The sequence below is a fragment of the Pseudophryne corroboree genome, chromosome 3, assembly GCF_028390025.1.
Source record: "Pseudophryne corroboree isolate aPseCor3 chromosome 3, aPseCor3.hap2, whole genome shotgun sequence".
Taxonomy (NCBI): domain Eukaryota; kingdom Metazoa; phylum Chordata; class Amphibia; order Anura; family Myobatrachidae; genus Pseudophryne; species Pseudophryne corroboree.
In genome coordinates, this window is record NC_086446.1 from 742322385 (window position 1) to 742340823 (window position 18439).

At 48.1% G+C, this 18439-nt stretch overlaps 1 protein-coding gene across 2 annotated transcripts in view; it reads left to right on the forward strand.

The window, feature by feature from the left end:
* Window positions 1-18439, forward strand: part of LOC135056746 (inactive heparanase-2-like) — a 211569-nt gene that overhangs the window by 172498 nt on the left and 20632 nt on the right. For both annotated transcript variants that reach the window (XM_063962283.1, XM_063962282.1), the window contains exons 8-9: window positions 8069-8214; window positions 9910-10056. In XM_063962283.1, the coding sequence (XP_063818353.1) occupies window positions 8069-8214; window positions 9910-10056 (293 nt within the window). The remainder of the gene's footprint in view (window positions 1-8068; window positions 8215-9909; window positions 10057-18439) is intronic.

Genomic DNA, 18439 nt, shown 5'->3' on the forward strand with positions numbered 1-18439 from the left:
TCACCTGCGTGCAGGATGGATTGGCTTCTTAGGCTACTGGACACTAGCTCCAGAGGGACGATCACAGGTACAGCCTGGATGGGTCACCGGAGCCGCGCCGCCGACCCCCTTGCAGATGCTGAAGAGAGAAGAGGTCCAGAAATCGGCGGCTGAAGACTTCCCAGTCTTCTTAAGGTAGCGCACAGCACGGCAGCTGTGCGCCATTGCTCTCAGCACACTTCACACCAACGGTCACTGAGGGTGCAGGGCGCTGGGGGGGGCGCCCTGGGCAGCAATGAAAGTACCTATGCTGGCTAAAAATACATCACATATAGCCCCTGAGGCTATATGGATGTATTTAACCCCTGCCAGGTTGTCAGAAAAACCGGGAGAAGAGCCCGCCGGAAAGTGGGCGGGGCCTATTCTCCTCAGCACACAGCGCCATTTTCCTACACAGCTCCGCTGCTAGGAAGGCTCCCAGGCTCTCCCCTGCACTGCACTACAGAAACAGGGTTAAAACAGAGAGGGGGGGCATTTTGTGTGGCGATATTATAATATATTAAGATGCTATAAGGGAAAACATTTATTATAAGGTTGTCCCTGTATAATTATAGCGTTTTGGTGTGTGCTGGCAAACTCTCCCTCTGTCTCCCCAAAGGGCTAGTGGGGTCCTGTCCTCTATCAGAGCATTCCCTGTGTGTGTGCTGTGTGTCGGTACGTGTGTGTCGACATGTATGAGGACGATGTTGGTGTGGAGGCGGAGAAATTGCCTGTAATGGTGATGTCACCCCCTAGGGAGTCGACACCGGAATGGATGGCTTATTTATGGAATTACGTGATAATGTCAACACGCTGCAAGGTCGGTTGACGACATGAGACGGCCGGCAAACCAATTAGTACCTGTCCAGGCGTCTCAAACACCGTCAGGGGCTTTAAAACGCCCATTACCTCAGTCGGTCGACACAGACACGGACACTGACTCCAGTGTCGACGGTGAAGAAACAGACGTATTTTCCAGTAGGGCCACACGTTACATGATAAGGGCAATGAAGGAGGTGTTACATATTTCTGATACTACAAGTACCACAAAAAAGGGTATTATGTGGGGTGTGAAAAAACTACCTGTAGTTTTTCCTGAATCAGATGAATTAAAAATTGCTAATATCTAAGAAATTATTGGCGTTATACCCTTTCCCGCCAGAAGTTAGGGCGCGTTGGGAAACACCCCCTAGGGTGGATAAGGCATTCACACGCTTATCAAAACAAGTGGCGTTACCGTCTCCAGATACGGCCGCCCTCAAGGAACCAGCTGATAGGAGGCTGGAAAATATCCTAAAAAGTATATACACACATACTGGTGTTATACTGCGACCAGCGATCGCCTCAGCCTGGATGTGCAGTGCTGGGGTGGCTTGGTCGGTTTCCCTGACTGAAAATATTGATACCCTTGACAGGGACAGTATTTTATTGACTATAGAGCATTTAAAGGATGCATTTCTATATATGCGAGATGCACAGAGGGATATTTGCACTCTGGCATCAAGAGTAAGTGCGATGTCCATTTCTGCCAGAAGATGTTTATGGACACGACAGTGGTCAGGTGATGCGGATTCCAAACGGCACATGGAAGTATTGCCGTATAAAGGGGAGGAGTTATTTGGGGTAGGTCTATCGGACCTGGTGGCCACGGCAACAGCTGGTAAATCCACCTTTTTACCCCAAGTCACCTCTCAGCAGAAAAAGACACCGTCTTTTCAGCCTCAGTCCTTTCGTCCCCATAAGGGCAAGCGGGCAAAAGGCCAGTCATATCTGCCCAGGGGTAGAGGAAAGGGAAAAAGACTGCAGCAGGCAGCCCCTTCCCAGGAACAGAAGCCCTCCACCGCTTCTGCCAAGTCCTCAGCATGACGCTGGGGCCTTACAAGCGGACTCAGGTGCGGTGGGGGGTCGTCTCAAGAGTTTCAGCGCGCAGTGGGCTCACTCGCAAGTGGACCCCTGGATCCTACAGGTAGTATCTCAGGGGTACAGATTGGAATTCGAGACGTCGCCTCCTCGCAGGTTCCTGAAGTCTGCTTTACCAACGTCTCCCTCCGACAGGGAGGCAGTATTGGAAGCAATTCACCAGCAGGTGATAATCAAAGTACCCCTCCTACAACAAGGAAAGGGGTATTATTCCACACTATTTGTGGTACCGAAGCCAGACGGCTCGGTGAGACCTATTCTAAATCTGAAATCTTTGAACACTTACATAAAAAGGTTCAAATCAAGATGGAGTCACTCAGAGCAGTGATAGCGAACCTGGAAGAGGGGACTATATGGTGTCCTTGGACATCAAGGATGCTTACCTCCATGTCCCAATTTGCCCTTCTCACCAAGGGTACCTCAGGTTCGTGGTACTGAACTGTCACTATCAGTTCAGACGCTGCCGTTTGGATTGTCCACGGCACCCCGGGTCTTTACCAAGGTAAGGGCCGAAATGATGATTCTTCTTCGAAGAAAAGACGTCTTAATTATCCCTTACTTGGACGATCTCCTGATAAGGGCAAAGTCCAGGGAACAGTTGGAGGTCGGAGTAGCACTATCTCGGGTACTGCTACAACAGCACGGGTGGATTCTAAATATTCCAAAATCGCAGCTGATCCCGACGACACGTCTGCTGTTCCTAGGGATGATTCTGGACACAGTCCAGAAAAAGGTGTTTCTCCCGGAGGAGAAAGCCAGGGAGTTATCCGAGCTAGTCAGGAACCTCCTAAAACCAGGAAAAGTGTCAGTGCATCATTGCACAAGGGTCCTGGGAAAAATGGTGGCTTCTTACGAAGCGATTCCATTCGGCAGATTTCACGCAAGAACTTTTCAGTGGGATCTGCTGGAAAAATGGTCCGGATCGCATCTTCAGATGCATCAGCGGATAACCCTGTCTCCAAGGACAAGGGTGTCTCTTCTGTGGTGGCTGCAGAGTGCTCATCTACTAGAGGGCCGCAGATTCGGCATTCAGGACTGGGTCCTGGTGACCACGGATGCCAGCCTGAGAGGCTGGGGAGCAGTCACACAGGGAAAAAATTTCCAGGGAGTGTGGTCAAGTCTGGAGACTTCTCTCCACATAAATATACTGGAGCTAAGGGCAATTTACAATGCTCTAAGCTTAGCAAGACCTCTGCTTCAAGGTCAGCCGGTATTGATCCAGTCGGACAACATCACGGCAGTCGCCCACGTAAACAGACAGGGCGGCACAAGAAGCAGGAGGGCAATGGCAGAAACTGCAAGGATTCTTCGCTGGGCGGAAAATCATGTGATAGCAGTGTTTATTCCGGGAGTGGACAACTGGGAAGACTTCCTCAGCAGGCACGACCTCCACCCGGGAGAGTGGGGACTTCATCTGGAAGTCTTCCACATGATTGTGAACCGTTGGGAAAGACCAAAGGTGGACATGATGGCGTCCCGCCTGAACAAAAAACTGGACAGGTATTGCGCCAGGTCAAGAGACCCTCAGGCAATAGCTGTGGACGTTCTGGTAACACCGTGGGTGTACCAGTCGGTGTATGTGTTCCCTCCTCTGCTTCTCATACCCAAGGTACTGAGAATTATAAGACGTAGAGGAGTAAGAACTATACTCGTGGCTCCGGATTGGCCAAGAAGGACTTGGTACCCGGAACTTCAAGAGATGCTCACAGAGGACCCATGGCCTCTGCCGCTAAGAAGGGACTTGCTTCAGCAAGTACCATGTCTGTTCCAAGACTTACCGCGGCTGCGTTTGACGGCATGGCGGTTGAACGCCGGATCCTAAGGGAAAAAGGCATTCCGGAAGAGGTCATCCCTACCCTGGTCAAAGCCAGGAAGGAGGTGACCGCACAACATTATCACCACAGGTGGCGAAAATATGTTGCGTGGTGTGAGGCCAGGAAGGCCCCCACGAAGAAATTTCAACTCGGTCGATTCCTGCATTTCCTGCAAACAGGAGTGTCTATGGGCCTAAAATTGGGGTCCATTAAGGTTCAAATTTCGGCCCAGTCGAATTTCTTCCAGAAAGAATTGGCTTCAGTTCCTGAAGTCCAGACGTTTGTCAAGGGAGTACTGCATATGCAACCCCCTTTTGTGCCTCCAGTGGCACCGTGGGATCTCAACGTAGTTCTGGGATTCCTCAAATCACATTGGTTTGAACCGCTCAAATCTGTGGATTTGAAATATCTCACATGGAAAGTGACCATGCGGTTGGCCCTGGCCTCGGCCAGGCGAGTGTCAGAATTGGCGGCTTTGTCTCACAAAAGCCCATATCTCTTTTTCCATTCGGACAGGGCAGAACTGCGGACTCGTCCCCAGTTTTTCCCTAAGGTGGTGTCAGCGTTTCACCTGAACCAGCCTATTGTGGTACCTGCGGCTAATAGGGACTTGGAGGACTCCAAGTTGCTAGATGTTGTCAGGGCCCTGAAAATATATGTTTCCAGGACGGCTGGAGTCAGGAAAACTGACTCGCTGTTTATCCTGTATGCACCCAACAAACTGGGTGCTCCTGCTTCTAAGCAGACGATTGCTCGTTGGATTTGTAGTACAATTCAGCTTGCACATTCTGTGGCAGGCCTGCCACAGCCAAAATCTGTAAATGCCCATTCCACAAGGAAGGTGGGCTCATCTTGGGCGACTGCCCAAGGGGTCTCGGCTTTACAACTTTGCCGAGCTGCTACTTGGTCAGGGGCAAACACGTTTGCAAAATTCTACAAATTTGATACCCTGGCTGAGGAGGACCTGGAGTTCTCTCATTCGGTGTTGCAGAGTCATCCGCACTCTCCCGCCCGTTTGGGAGCTTTGGTATAATCCCCATGGTCCTTACGGAGTCCCCAGCATCCACTTAGGACGTCAGAGAAAATAAGAATTTACTTACCGATAATTCTATTTCTCGTAGTCCGTAGTGGATGCTGGGCGCCCATCCCAAGTGCGGATTGTCTGCAATACTTGTACATAGTTATTGTTACAAAAATCGGGTTATTATTGTTGTGAGCCATCTTTTCAGAGGCTCCGCTGTTATCATGCTGTTAACTGGGTTCAGATCACAGGTTGTACAGTGTGATTGGTGTGGCTGGTATGAGTCTTACCCGGGATTCAAGATCCTTCCTTATTGTGTACGCTCGTCCGGGCACAGTATCCTAACTGAGGCTTGGAGGAGGGTCATAGGGGGAGGAGCCAGTGCACACCACCTGATCCTGAAGCTTTTACTTTTGTGCCCTGTCTCCTGCGGAGCCGCTATTCCCCATGGTCCTTACGGAGTCCCCAGCATCCACTACGGACTACGAGAAATAGAATTATCGGTAAATAAATTCTTATTTTTCCTAAAATCGTTAATTTTAGGAAAAATCACCAGAACTTGCTCTGGGACCACGGCGGCACCCCAACTTGGGGTTCAGGGTGATTTTTCCCAATCTCTCATGCACTTCATGTAGGTCATGCACTGCAGAGTTAAATCGCACCCTGGCCTTGTTGCCTGCGGCTTGGCAAATGTAATTGAAATGCGCACGGGTATTGGAATTGGTATTGTTGAAAATATCCAGCAAAATGTGCGTTAATGTAACGTGGAACGTCACACTACAGAGCTAATTTCATTCTATTCTGTTAATAAAGAGACTGAGAAGAATCCCTTGTTTAAAAAAAATACAAAATAAAAAAAATTACAAATATTTTACTAAGGAAACTTTAATACATTCCAATTATTTGATTGAAAATGTGAATGGGGGACAATTACAGTGTGCTGGAGCTCTCTTTAGCGGCTGTACTTAATTTAATACAAAGCAGAGAAACTAGTGTGTAACCTAATGAGCATGTTCATGAGAATAAATAGTCATGAGCGTATTAACACCAGGGAGTTTAACTTAAGAAGCAGAAGGAAATCATGTGTTGAATTTCTACTAATGACTCACATAGCATTCATTTCATCCAGCTGTTGCGCCTGCACTTGCTGTAATAAAAAGAACAATCAGACACAGCTACTCATTAGGCACTAATTTGATCCAGGTTCCAAAGCTTAAATTGCTATTAATATCTTTACGACAACATTGTGCCTGTAGCCGGTTCCAGCGATGAGCAGCATCAAAGCAGCCTCCAGATCGGTGCAGTTTAGCCGCTGGTAGAGATGCAGTGTACTGCATGTGCAGAACCCTTGCTGTGACCTATCCAGCAGCCGCTACGTTGGGGCTGATTCAGCGGTGGACGCGCTGCCGAAGGCAGATGCAGAGGAGGACATTTGTGCATCTAAGTCGTGCCGCACATGCGTCCGGTTTGCATCTATACAGTCACAGTTGTGAGTTCAGATGCGCGCTGGTAGAAGTGTAGTGAAAATGTTGTGGGTGTTCCAAGGCCCGCCATCAGGGGGGTGCTGCGGGCACAGCTGTCCCGGGCCCGGCCTTTCTAACAGAGAGGGGAGGGCCCAGTTCGCTCATGCTGCCGTCGGCCCACCGGTGCCATCCGTCCCTGTCCGCCTGCAGGCTCTATTGAAAATAATCCTCTCAAGATGACTGCTGCCTCAGAGGAGACAGTTATTAAAAATACTAGAGTATCCTCTAGTATTTTTAATATCTGTCTCCTCTGAGGCGGCGGCCATTTTGGGAGGGACATTTTCAATAGTGTGTTTACTTGAAGCAGCGGAACAGTCGGCTGCGGCGGCAGGGAGGGGTGGGAGCGGGGAGAATCCCCTGACAATGAGCAGAAGCCATGGCCACAAGCAGAACCCCTGACAACGAGCAGGTACTGCATATTATGTGGTGCTGGGACATTGATATGAAGTTTGTGCATTTTCATGTCTCTGCATTAAGGGGCTATCTTTGGATCGGTCAGATGGACATGAGCGTACAGCGCATGCATAGATGCAAATTGTATGCATATTTATGTGTCTGTGATATTCTGAGTCGGATAGTACATGGCCGGATCTGTCTTTCCATAAAATTGGGAATTTCTGGGTGGTACTGGGCGGTGACAAAGGGAGCAAACAGAACCGCCCTGTCATGGGCGTGTATCAACAGCTCCATGTGATACAGAAAAGGGAAGACTGTTTCTGATGGATGTCTATCACTTAGCATGGGGCTGATGCAAGTGCTGTTATTAATAATGATGGTTATCTCGGCTGGTGTGAAATCAATGGGGGTTGCAGGATTCCACTTACAGATGCACAAACTCCTGCAAAAGCCCTACGCATTCCCTCATTGGCATAAGGAAGTAAGGGGTCTATTCATGAAGCAGTGAAACTTGTGAAGAAGTGAGCCAGTGGAGAAGTTGCCCATGGACACCAATCAGTGTTGAGGTAACATTTATAAAATGCATTCTATAAAGGTATACGTAGCAGGTGACTGGTTGCCATGGGCAACTTCTCCACTGGCTCACTTCTCCACTCTTTTCACTGCTTCATGAATAGACACCTAAGGGGGACATGTACTTAGCAGTGATAAAAGTGGAGAAGCGAGCCAGTGGAGAAGTTGCCCATGGCAACCAATCAGCTTCTCCGTAAACTTTTATAGTATGCAAATTATAAATGTTACGTCAATGCTGATTGGTTGCCATGGGCAACTTCTCCACTGGCTCGCTTCTCCACTTTTATCACTGCTTAGTACATCTCCCCCATAATCTGGCTTCTGCCCGCTCCTACAGCCACTTTGCTGGCCATTCAGAGTCAGCCCCCTAGTGTGCAGCATTAATGACCTCCACAGGGTTGTACACAAGTCCGTTTTCCAGATGGGTCTTGTGATGTTCCCCATGGCGCATGCTCTGTAGCTATACGTCTGCAGCTATGAGTCATGCGCATCCCAGCCACACCTCCACTTGCAGCTGAGTGGGTGTATCTGGGCTGCTACAGGGCATCTGCAGGTAGGATATGTGTTCTGAGGCTTTATCCTGGGCAGTATAATGTAATAATAGCTGTGATGGGTAGTGCCTTTTAGTATTCACTCCCTCACGGTCACTGCAATATTCAAATACAGCAATATGGCTCTAGACACTTGAAAGACTGATTTTAAAGAAAATATGAGTGGTTTCTTTCCATGGAAACACGCTAATTAACTGTACAAGAGACCACTGTCTTCTATTTCTGAATTGCTTTTATCATTCTTTATTTCAGGATTATTGGTTGTCAATCGTTTTTAAGAGGCTTGTGGGTCCTAAAGTATTGGCTGTTCACGTAGCTGGTATACAAAGGAAACCTCGTCCGGGAAAAGTCATACGCGACAAACTGCGCATCTATGCCCACTGTACCAGCCACCACAAGTAAGTGTACAAAAGCGTATGCCCATTACCAGCTGTACAAATGAATGCCAGATTACGGGGGAATAGGCACAAAGCTGCACTGCAGTGTGGTGGCAAGGATACATCACGGGCCCCTGAGTCCAGAGGGGGCCCCCTCCGCACACACTGCACCCATTTTTAAAATACTCACCCCTCTGAAGTCCAGCGCCGGCATCCGCAGCGCTATTAGAACTCCGTGAAAATGGCTCAGCGGCCATTTTCACGGAGTTCTGCACATGCGCAGTAGAGAAATCTCAGGGAAAATGGCCGCCGCGCCATTTTCCCGGAGATCTGCGCATTCACAGTAGAGTCTGAGCCCTCTAGTGCTCAGACTCTACAGCGCTCCGGGCAGAGAGGAGGGGGCTCGAACGGAGGAGGCTGAACACGGGCCTCCTCCTCTCTTAAAACGCCCCTGCAGAGACCTTCCATAAAGCATGCTCCTGTTCACTCTCTGCTCACTGAGGAAAGCAAACTCTTTTTCCCTGCCCCCTGCCCACTTACTGTCCAGGGTCCACTGCCAAAGGATCAACTAAGTACTAACAGTCATGTATAGTCCATGCTGCTTGAGGTTCCTGCATCTGCCAACATGGAAATATCACTTATGTCCTCGTAGCCTACCAGTGCACCAAGGCCCTCATTCCGAGTTGATCGCTCGCTAGCAGTTTTGAGCAGCCGTGCAAACGCTATGCCGCCTCCCAGTGGGAGTGTATTTTATCTTAGCAGAAGTGCGAACGAAAGGATCGCACAGCGGCTACAAAATAATTTAGTGCAGTTTCAGAGTATCTGCAGACCTACTCAGAGCTAGCGATGCCTTCGGACTGTTCAGTTCCTGTTTTGACGTCACGAACACGCCCTGCGTTCGGCCAGCCACGCCTGCGTTTTTCCTGGCACGCCTGTGTTTTTTCAAACACTCCCTGAAAACGGCCAGTTAACACCCAGAAACGCCCACTTCCTGTCAATCACTCTGCGGCCAGCAGTGCGACTGAAAAGCTTCGCTAGACCTTGTGTGAAACGACATAGTTCGTTGTAATAGTACGTCGCGCGTGCGCATTGCACCGCATACGCATGCGCAGAAGTGCCGATTTTTTGCCTGATCGCTGCGCAGCGAACGAAAGCAGCTAGCGGTCAACTCGGAATGACCCCCCCAAGGCCCTTGGGTGTCAATGTATAAAGCAGTGATAAGAGTGGAGAAGTGAGCCAGCCCAGGGCAACCAATCAGCATTGAAGTAACATTTATAATTTGCATACTATAAAATTATACAGAGCAGCTGATTGGTTGCCATGGGCAACTTCTGCACTGGCTCACTTCTCCACTCATCACTGCTTCATACAATTGCCCAAATGTATTAAGCCTTAAAAAGTGATAATGTGGAGACAGATAAAGTGATAAAGTACCAGCCAATCAGCTTCCTAACTGCCATGTTACTGGATGTATTTGAAAAATGACAGGAGCTGATTGGCTGGTCATTTATCTCTCTTTATTTGTCTCCACTTTATCACTTTTTAAAGCATAATACATTTGGGCCCAAGTGCTCACTGTACCAGATTTACAGCTTTATCCTTTTTAGAACTTTACACTATCTGTGACAGCACCAGACAGACAGATCCGCCACTTATGGTAGGTTCTTTATATTTTGTGTGATACTAATGTCTTTCTATGTTTTTTTTACATATTAGCCATAATTATGTGCGAGGATCAATAACACTTTATATCATAAACCTTCATCGATTAAGAAAAAAAATCAAGTTGGCCGGAACATTGAGAGATAAGATTGTCCACCAGTATCTCCTCCAGCCACATGGATCAGAGGGAATCCAATCAAAGTGAGTACAATAAATGGCTGCATGGCAAATATAAGGAACATGGGGGTCATTCCGAGTTGTTCGCTCGCTAGCAGATTTTAGCAGCATTGCACACACTAAACCGCCGCCCTCTGGGAGTGTATCTTAGCTTAGCAGAATAGCAACCGAAAGATTAGCAGAATTGCGAATAGAACATTCTTAGCAGTTTCTGAGTAGCTCGACACTTACTCCTACACTGCGATCAGCTCAGCCCGTTTCGTTCCTGGTTTGACGTCACAAACACGCCCTGCGTTCGGCCAGCCACTCCCCCGTTTCTCCAGACACTCCCGCGTTTTATCCTGGCACGCCTGCGTTTTTCCGCACACTCCCAGAAAACGGTCAGTTTCCGCCCAGAAACACCCACTTCCTGTCAATCACACTCCGATCACTTCAACGATGGAAATTCTTCATTCGGACGTGAGTCAATCTACTAAGTTTTGAGCTAAAATACTTAGCACATGCGCACTGCGTACCATGCGCATGCGCATTTTCGCCTTAATCGCTCCGTTGCGAAAATCGGCAACGAGTGAACAACTCGAAATGACCCCCCATGTGCGGAACCGATGTCTTCCTTCTCCTCTGGCTCCCAGGCAACAATGTAGCAATCTCCGACACTCTGGAGTGCATGCTCTGGCTGTAAAGTTACATTTAAATACAAAGGGGGTATCCAATTAGGGGGGGTCATTCCGAGTTGATCGCTCGCTAGCAACTTTTTGCTGTACTGCGATCAGATAGTCGCCGCCTATAGGGGAGTGTATTTTCGCTTTGCAAGTGTGTGAACGCTTTTGCAGCCGACGGCACAAAAAAAGTTTTTTTCCAGTTTCTGAGTAGCTTTGGACTTACTTAGCTGCAGCGATCACTTCAGCCTGTCCGGTCCCGGAATTGACGTCAGACACCCGCCCTGCAAACGCTTGGACACGCCTGCGTTTTTCCAAACACTCCCAGAAAACGGTCAGTTGACACCCACAAACGCCCTCTTTCTGTCAATCACCTTGCTATCGGCTGTGCGAATAGATTCTTCGTTAAATCCATCGCCCAGCACCGATCCTTTTTGTACCCATACGACGCGCCTGCGCATTGCGGTGCATACGCAAGCGCAGTTTTGCCGAGATTTAACCTGATTGCAGCGCTGCAAAAAGTTGCTAGCGAGCGATCAAGTCGGATTGACCCCCTAGGTGAGGATGAAACATCGGGGGCAAAAATAAGGAGTTTTTCAAAAATTTTCCCAGTGTTTCACCAATATTTTTTTACGGGGGTGAATCAAAATCCCCGATATGCCGCAGCAACCCTTTCAGTCAGTGCCCCACACTTGCTCTATAAGGGAGGGGATGGAAGGGAGGGCACCCGTGGGGCGGGTACTCATGCACCCACATCCAGCCCTCTTCCCTCGCCCCAGGTGCCCCGGCTAGGTGAGAGTCATGTGGTGGGGGGAGCCGATGCCCGGCGCTGAGGCAGGTGACACAATCCCTGATAAACTGTGGCTTGGGCTGGCTTATCGGCGCTAAGAGGATAGCTCGGGGCGATATCATTACCCTTGGTAGTGTTCCGTGGGTAATTGGGCATCCCCCAAAGAAGTGAAGTATCTCTCCTAGCACTATTGCTGATCTCTGCATTCCAGGTGCAGAGATCAGCAGGTGAACTTATTCTCAGTCTCCCCGTGAGACCCTCCTCTGTGCTCTACAGTCGGAAAGGGGATCTGTGGACACTTTGGGGTGAGGGGTTAATGGTACAAAACAGTATTTTTGGCCCTGCGGGAGTCGGGAGATTTATAGACAATGAAGATTTACAGATACTAGGAGGGGGTGGGTTTTCTTCAAAGGGTACTGTGAACATGGATGGGGGGGTAATGTCATTGTGGGGTTCTATTACCACTGGGTGTGGTGAGTGGGGTGTAATATTATAATTGGGACTTATGTACAGGGGTGTGTTACTAGTCACCCACTAGGCATATTGTTTTACACAAACATATTGAAATACTGACATTTACCAAACAAATTAACAATTTTTTAAGTGATTTTTGGAAAACATGATAATCAGTTAAGTGGTTAATAATAGACAACTAAACAGGAGCGGCCTACTCCACCTATCAGTGGTGCACCCAAGGGGTGTTTCTGAGTACCCTGAAATTCTCCTGATGTCCCAAATGTTTTTACATGAAATATAAATGATTACATGTGAAAAGTATTTGTAGACTTTGTTTTGTCATTTAAAATAAGCATAGGGGCAATACATTACCTCAAAGTGTGTGGGCACCCGTGTTTTGGTTTTGGTTCTAAATAATTCATTTGGCAAAACCACTCTCAAGTGTTTTGGTGATTCGGATTTCAGTTCGGTTTAAAACCAATAAAAAAATCAATACTCATTGATAAAAACAGCGAAACTTCTCTGTAATTTTTGCAATTCAAATCCTGAAATTCATATTTAAAATCCAAATTTTGAACTGTGGGACAAGGTCTCGATTCAGATCGGGCCTCCTCGGGGGTTCCAGACTGGGTTTTGGTTCAGTTCAGAGCCACAAAATTCAGGTGGATTCGGATTTTTAGAGAACCGAACTGCACATCTCTAAAAGTAACACACCTATTCCACCTGTGATAGAAATGAATGGAAATCCAGCAGAATGTATAGTGGCCCTCATTCCGAGTTGTTCGCTCGCTAGCTGCTTTTAGCAGCATTGCACACGCTAAGCCGCCGCCCTCTGGGAGTGTATCTTAGCATAGCAGAATTGCGAACGAAAGATTAGCAGAATTGCGAATAGAAATTTCTTTGCAGTTTCTGAGTAGCTCCAGACTTACTCAGCCATTGCGATCAGTTCAGTCAGTTTCGTTCCTGGTTTGACGTCACAAACACACCCAGCGTTCGCCCAGACACTCCCCCGTTTCTTCAGACACTCCCGCGTTTTTCCCAGAAACGCCAGCATTTTTTCACACACGCCCATAAAACGGCCAGTTTCCGCCCAGAAACACCCACTTCCTGTCAATCACAGTACGATCACCAGAACGATGAAAAATCCTCGTTATGCCGTGAGTAAAATACCTAACTTTTGTGTAAAATAACTAAGCGCATGTGCTCTGGGAACCTTGCGCATGCGCATTAAGCGACTAATCGCAATATAGCGAAAATCGGCAACGAGCGAACAACTCGGAATGACCACCAGTGTGTGTAAGAAGCAGGGCCGTAACTAGGTGTGTGCGGAGTGTGCCACCGCATATAGTGCTGCAGGGTAGGGGGCGCTGCTGGTGGCACTTGTCAATTATCTGTTTTAATTACTTTCACTTGCAGCTTCCCCCTCTTTTTGAAGCCCAGCATCTCCTGACAGCCCGTCTCCTTCCCCCACCCTTTCCCTTTACTAATACCTACACCACATTCATGAACTTAACTTGAGATTTCTTTATTATTCAGTCACACTGTAATTTTTTACTTTCAAGATACTGACATACCCGAGATTCGAACCCATTGCCTGTGGCATTGCAGTCAGAAACTCTATTTCTCTGACGTCCTAGTGGATGCTGGGAACTCCGTAAGGACCATGGGGAATAGCGGCTCCGCAGGAGACTGGGCACAACTAAAAGAAAGCTTTTAGACTACCTGGTGTGCACTGGCTCCTCCCACTATGACCCTCCTCCAAGCCTCAGTTAGATTTCTGTGCCCGGCCGAGCTGGATGCACACTAGGGGCTCTCCTGAGCTCCTAGAAAGAAAGTTTATTTTAGGTTTTTTATTTTACAGTGAGACCTGCTGGCAACAGGCTCACTGCATCGAGGGACTAAGGGGAGAAGAAGCGAACCTACCTGCTTGCAGCTAGCTTGGGCTTCTTAGGCTACTGGACACCATTAGCTCCAGAGGGATCGACCGCATGGAACTGGCCTTGGTGTTCGTTCCCGGAGCCGCGCCGCCGTCCCCCTTACAGAGCCAGAAGCAAGAAGAGGTCCGGAAAATCGGCGGCAGAAGACATCAGTCTTCACCAAGGTAGCGCACAGCACTGCAGCTGTGCGCCATTGCTCCTCATGCACACTTCACACTCCGGTCACTGAGGGTGCAGGGCGCTGGGGGGGGGGGGCGCCCTGAGCAGCAATAAAAACACCTTGGCTGGCAAATATATCACAATATATAGCCCCAGAGGCTATATATGTGATAAATACCCCTGCCATAATCCATAAAAAAGCGGGAGAAAAGTCTGCGAAAAAGGGGCGGAGCTATCTCCCTCAGCACACTGGCGGCATTTTCTCTTCACAGTGCAGCTGGAAGACAGCTCCCCAGGCTCTCCCCTGTAGTTTGCAGGCTCAAAGGGTTAAAAAGAGAGGGGGGGCACTAAATTTAGGCGCAATATTGTATATACAAGCAGCTATTGAGAAAAATTCACTCAATATAGTGTTAATCCCTAAATTATATAGCGCTCTGGTGTGTGCTGGCATACTCTCTCTCTGTCTCCCCAAAGGGCTGTGTGGGGTCCTGTCCTCAGTCAGAGCATTCCCTGTGTGTGTGCGGTGTGTCGGTACGGCTGTGTCGACACGTTTGATGAGGAGGCTTATGTGATGGCAGAGCAGATGCCGATAAATGTGATGTCGCCCCCTGTGGGGCCGACACCAGAGTGGATGGATAGGTGGAAGGTATAAACCGACAGTGTCAACTCCTTACATAAAAGGCTGGATGACGTAACAGCTATGGGACAGCCGGCTTCTCAGCCCGCGCCTGCCCAGGCGTCTCAAAGGCCATCAGGGGCTCAAAAACGCCCGTTACCTCAGATGGCAGACACAGATGTCGACACGGAGTCTGACTCCAGTGTCGACGAGGTTGAGACATATACACAATCCACTAGGAACATCCGTTACATGATCCCGGCAATAAAAAATGTGTTACACATTTCTGACATTAACCCAAGCACCACTAAAAAAGGGTTTTATGTTTGGGGAGAAAAAGCAGGCAGTGTTTTGTTCCCCCATCAAATGAGTGAATGAAGTGTGAAAAAGCGTGGGTTCCCCCGATAAGAAACTGGTAATTTCTAAAAAGTTACTGATGGCGTACCCTTTCCCGCCAGAGGATAAGTTACGCTGGGAGATATCCCCTAGGGTGGATAAGGCGCTCACACGTTTGTCAAAAAAGGTGTCACTGCCGTCTTAGGATACGGCCACTTTGAAGGTACCTGCTGATAAAAAGCAGGAGGCTATCCTGAAGTCTGTATTTACACACTCAGGTACTAGACTGAGACCTGCAGATAGTGCTGCTGCAGCGTGGTCTGTAACCCTGTCAAACAGGGATACTATTTTGCGAACATAAGACGTCGTCTTATATATGAGGGATGCACAGAGGGATATTTTGCCGGCTGGCATCCAGAATTAATGCAATGTCCATTCTGTCAGGAGGGTATTAGAGACCCGACACTGGACAGGTGATGCTGACTTTAAAAGGCACATAGAGCCTTATAAGGGTGAGGAATTGTTTGGGGATGATCTCTGGGACCTCGTATCCACAGCAACAGCTGGGAAGAAAATTTTTTACCTCAGGTTTCCTCGCAGCCTAAGAAAGCACTGTATTATCAGGTACAGTCCTTTCGGCTTCAGAAAAGCAAGCGGGTCAAAGGCGCTTCCTTTCTGCACAGAGACGAGGGAAGAGGAAAAAAGCTGCACCAGTCAGCCAGTTCCCAGAATCAAAATTCTTCCCCCGCTTTCTCTGAGTCCACCGCATGACGCGGGGGCTCCACAGGCGTAGCCAGGTACGGTGGGGGGCCGCCTCAAAAATTTCAGCGATCAGTGGGCTCGCTCACAGGTGGATCCCTGGATCCTTCAAGTAGTATCTCAGGGGTACAAGCTGGAATTCGAGGCTTCTCCCCCCCCCGCCGTTTCCTCAAATCTGCCTTGCCGACAACTCCCTCAGGCAGGGAGGCTGTGCTAGAGGCAATTCACAAGCTGTATTCCCAGCAGGTGATAGTCAAGGTGCCCCTACTTCAACAAGGACGGGGTTACTATTCCACACTGTTTGTGGTACCGAAACCGGACGGTTCGGTGAGACCCATTTTAAATTTTAAATCCTTGAACACATACATAAAAAAATTCAAGTTCAAGATGGAATCGCTCAGGGTGGTTATTGCAAGCCTGGAGAAGGGGGATTACATGGTATCCCTGGACATCAAGGATGCTTACCTACATGTCCCCATTTACCATCCTCACCAGGAGTACCTCAGATTTGTGGTACAGGATTGCCATTACCAATCCCAAACACTGCCGTTTGGACTGTCCACGGCACCGAGGGTCTTTACCAAGGTAATGGCAGAAATGATGATTAGTGATGAGCGGGTTCGGTTTCTCGGAAACCGAACCCCCCCGAACTTCACGCTTTTTACACGGGTCCGAGGCAGACTCGGATCTTCCCGCCTTGCTCGGTTAACCCGAGCGCGCCCGAACGTCATCATCCCGCTGTCGGATTCTCGCGAGGCTCGTATTCTATCACGAGACTCGGATTCTATATAAGGAGCCGCGCGTCGCCGCCATTTTCACACGTGCATTGAGATTGATAGGGAGAGGACGTGGCTGGCGTCCTCTCCGTTTAGAGTAGACTAGAGAGTAGTAGAGAGTAGAGACACTTGATTTACTAATTTTGGGGAGCATATTAGGAGTACAACTTGCTGATAGTGTGACCAGTGACCACCAGTTTAATTAATCCGTTCTCTGCCTGAAAAAAAACGATACACAGTGTGACACATTCACATACCATATCTGTGCTCAGCCTCAGTGTGCCCTCAGTGTGCTGCATCATCTATGTAATACTGTATATCTGACTGTGCTGAGTGCTCACTGCTCACACAGCTTAATTGTGGGGGAGACTGGGGAGCAGTTATAGCAGGAGTACATATTTTAACAGTGCACACTTTTGCTGCCAGAGTGCCACTGCCAGTGCCAGTGTGACTGACCAGTGACCACTGACCACCAGTATATTGTGATTGTCTGCCTGAAAAAGTTAAACACTCGTCGTGTGGTGTTTTTATTCTATAAACGCATTCTGCTGACAGTGTCCAGCAGGTCCGTCATTATATAATATATACCTGTCCGGCTGCAGTAGTGATATATATATATATTTTTTATATCATTATCATCCAGTCTATATTAGCAGCAGACGCAGTACGGTAGTCCACGGCTGTAGCTACCTCTGTGTCGGCAGTCGCTCGTCCATCCATAATTGTATACCACCTACCCGTGGTGTTTTTTTTTCTTTCTATCTTCTTGATACTAGTAGCTTACTTTAGGAGTCTGCAGTGCTGAGCTGACAGTGTCCAGCAGGTCCGTCATTATATAATATATACCTGTCCGGCTGCAGTAGTGATATATATATATATTTTTTATATCATTATCATCCAGTCTATATTAGCAGCAGACGCAGTACGGTAGTCCACGGCTGTAGCTACCTCTGTGTCGGCAGTCGCTCGTCCATCCATAATTGTATACCACCTACCCGTGGTGTTTTTTTTTTTTTTCTATCTTCTTGATACTAGTAGCTTACTTTAGGAGTCTGCAGTGCTGAGCTGACAGTGTCCAGCAGGTCCGTCATTATATAATATATACCTGTCCGGCTGCAGTAGTGATATATATATATATATTTTATATCATTATCATCCAGTCTATATTAGCAGCAGACGCAGTACGGTAGTCCACGGCTGTAGCTACCTCTGTGTCGGCAGTCGCTCGTCCATCCATAATTGTATACCACCTACCCGTGGTGTTTTTTTTTTTTTCTATCTTCTTGATACTAGTAGCTTACTTTAGGAGTCTGCAGTGCTGAGCTGACAGTGTCCAGCAGGTCCGTCATTATATAATATATACCTGTCCGGCTGCAGTAGTGATATATATATATTTTATATCTCATTATCATCCAGTCTATATTAGCAGCAGACGCAGTACGGTAGTCCACGGCTGTAGCTACCTCTGTGTCGGCAGTCGCTCGTCCATCCATAATTGTATACCACCTACCTGTGGTGTTTTTTTTTTTCTATCTTCTTGATACTAGTAGCTTACTTTAGGAGTCTGCAGTGCTGACAGTGTCCAGCAGGTCCGTCATTATATAATATATACCTGTCCGGCTGCAGTAGTGATATATATATATTTTATATCTCATTATCATCCAGTCTATATTAGCAGCAGACGCAGTACGGTAGTCCACGGCTGTAGCTACCTCTGTGTCGGCAGTCGCTCGTCAATCCATAAGTATACTAGTATCCATCCATCTCCATTGTTTACCTGAGGTGCCTTTTAGTTGTGCCTATTAAAATATGGAGAACAAAAATGTTGAGGTTCCAAAAATAGGGAAAGATCAAGATCGACTTCCACCTCGTGCTGAAGCTGCTGCCACTAGTCATGGCCGAAACGATGAAATGCCAGC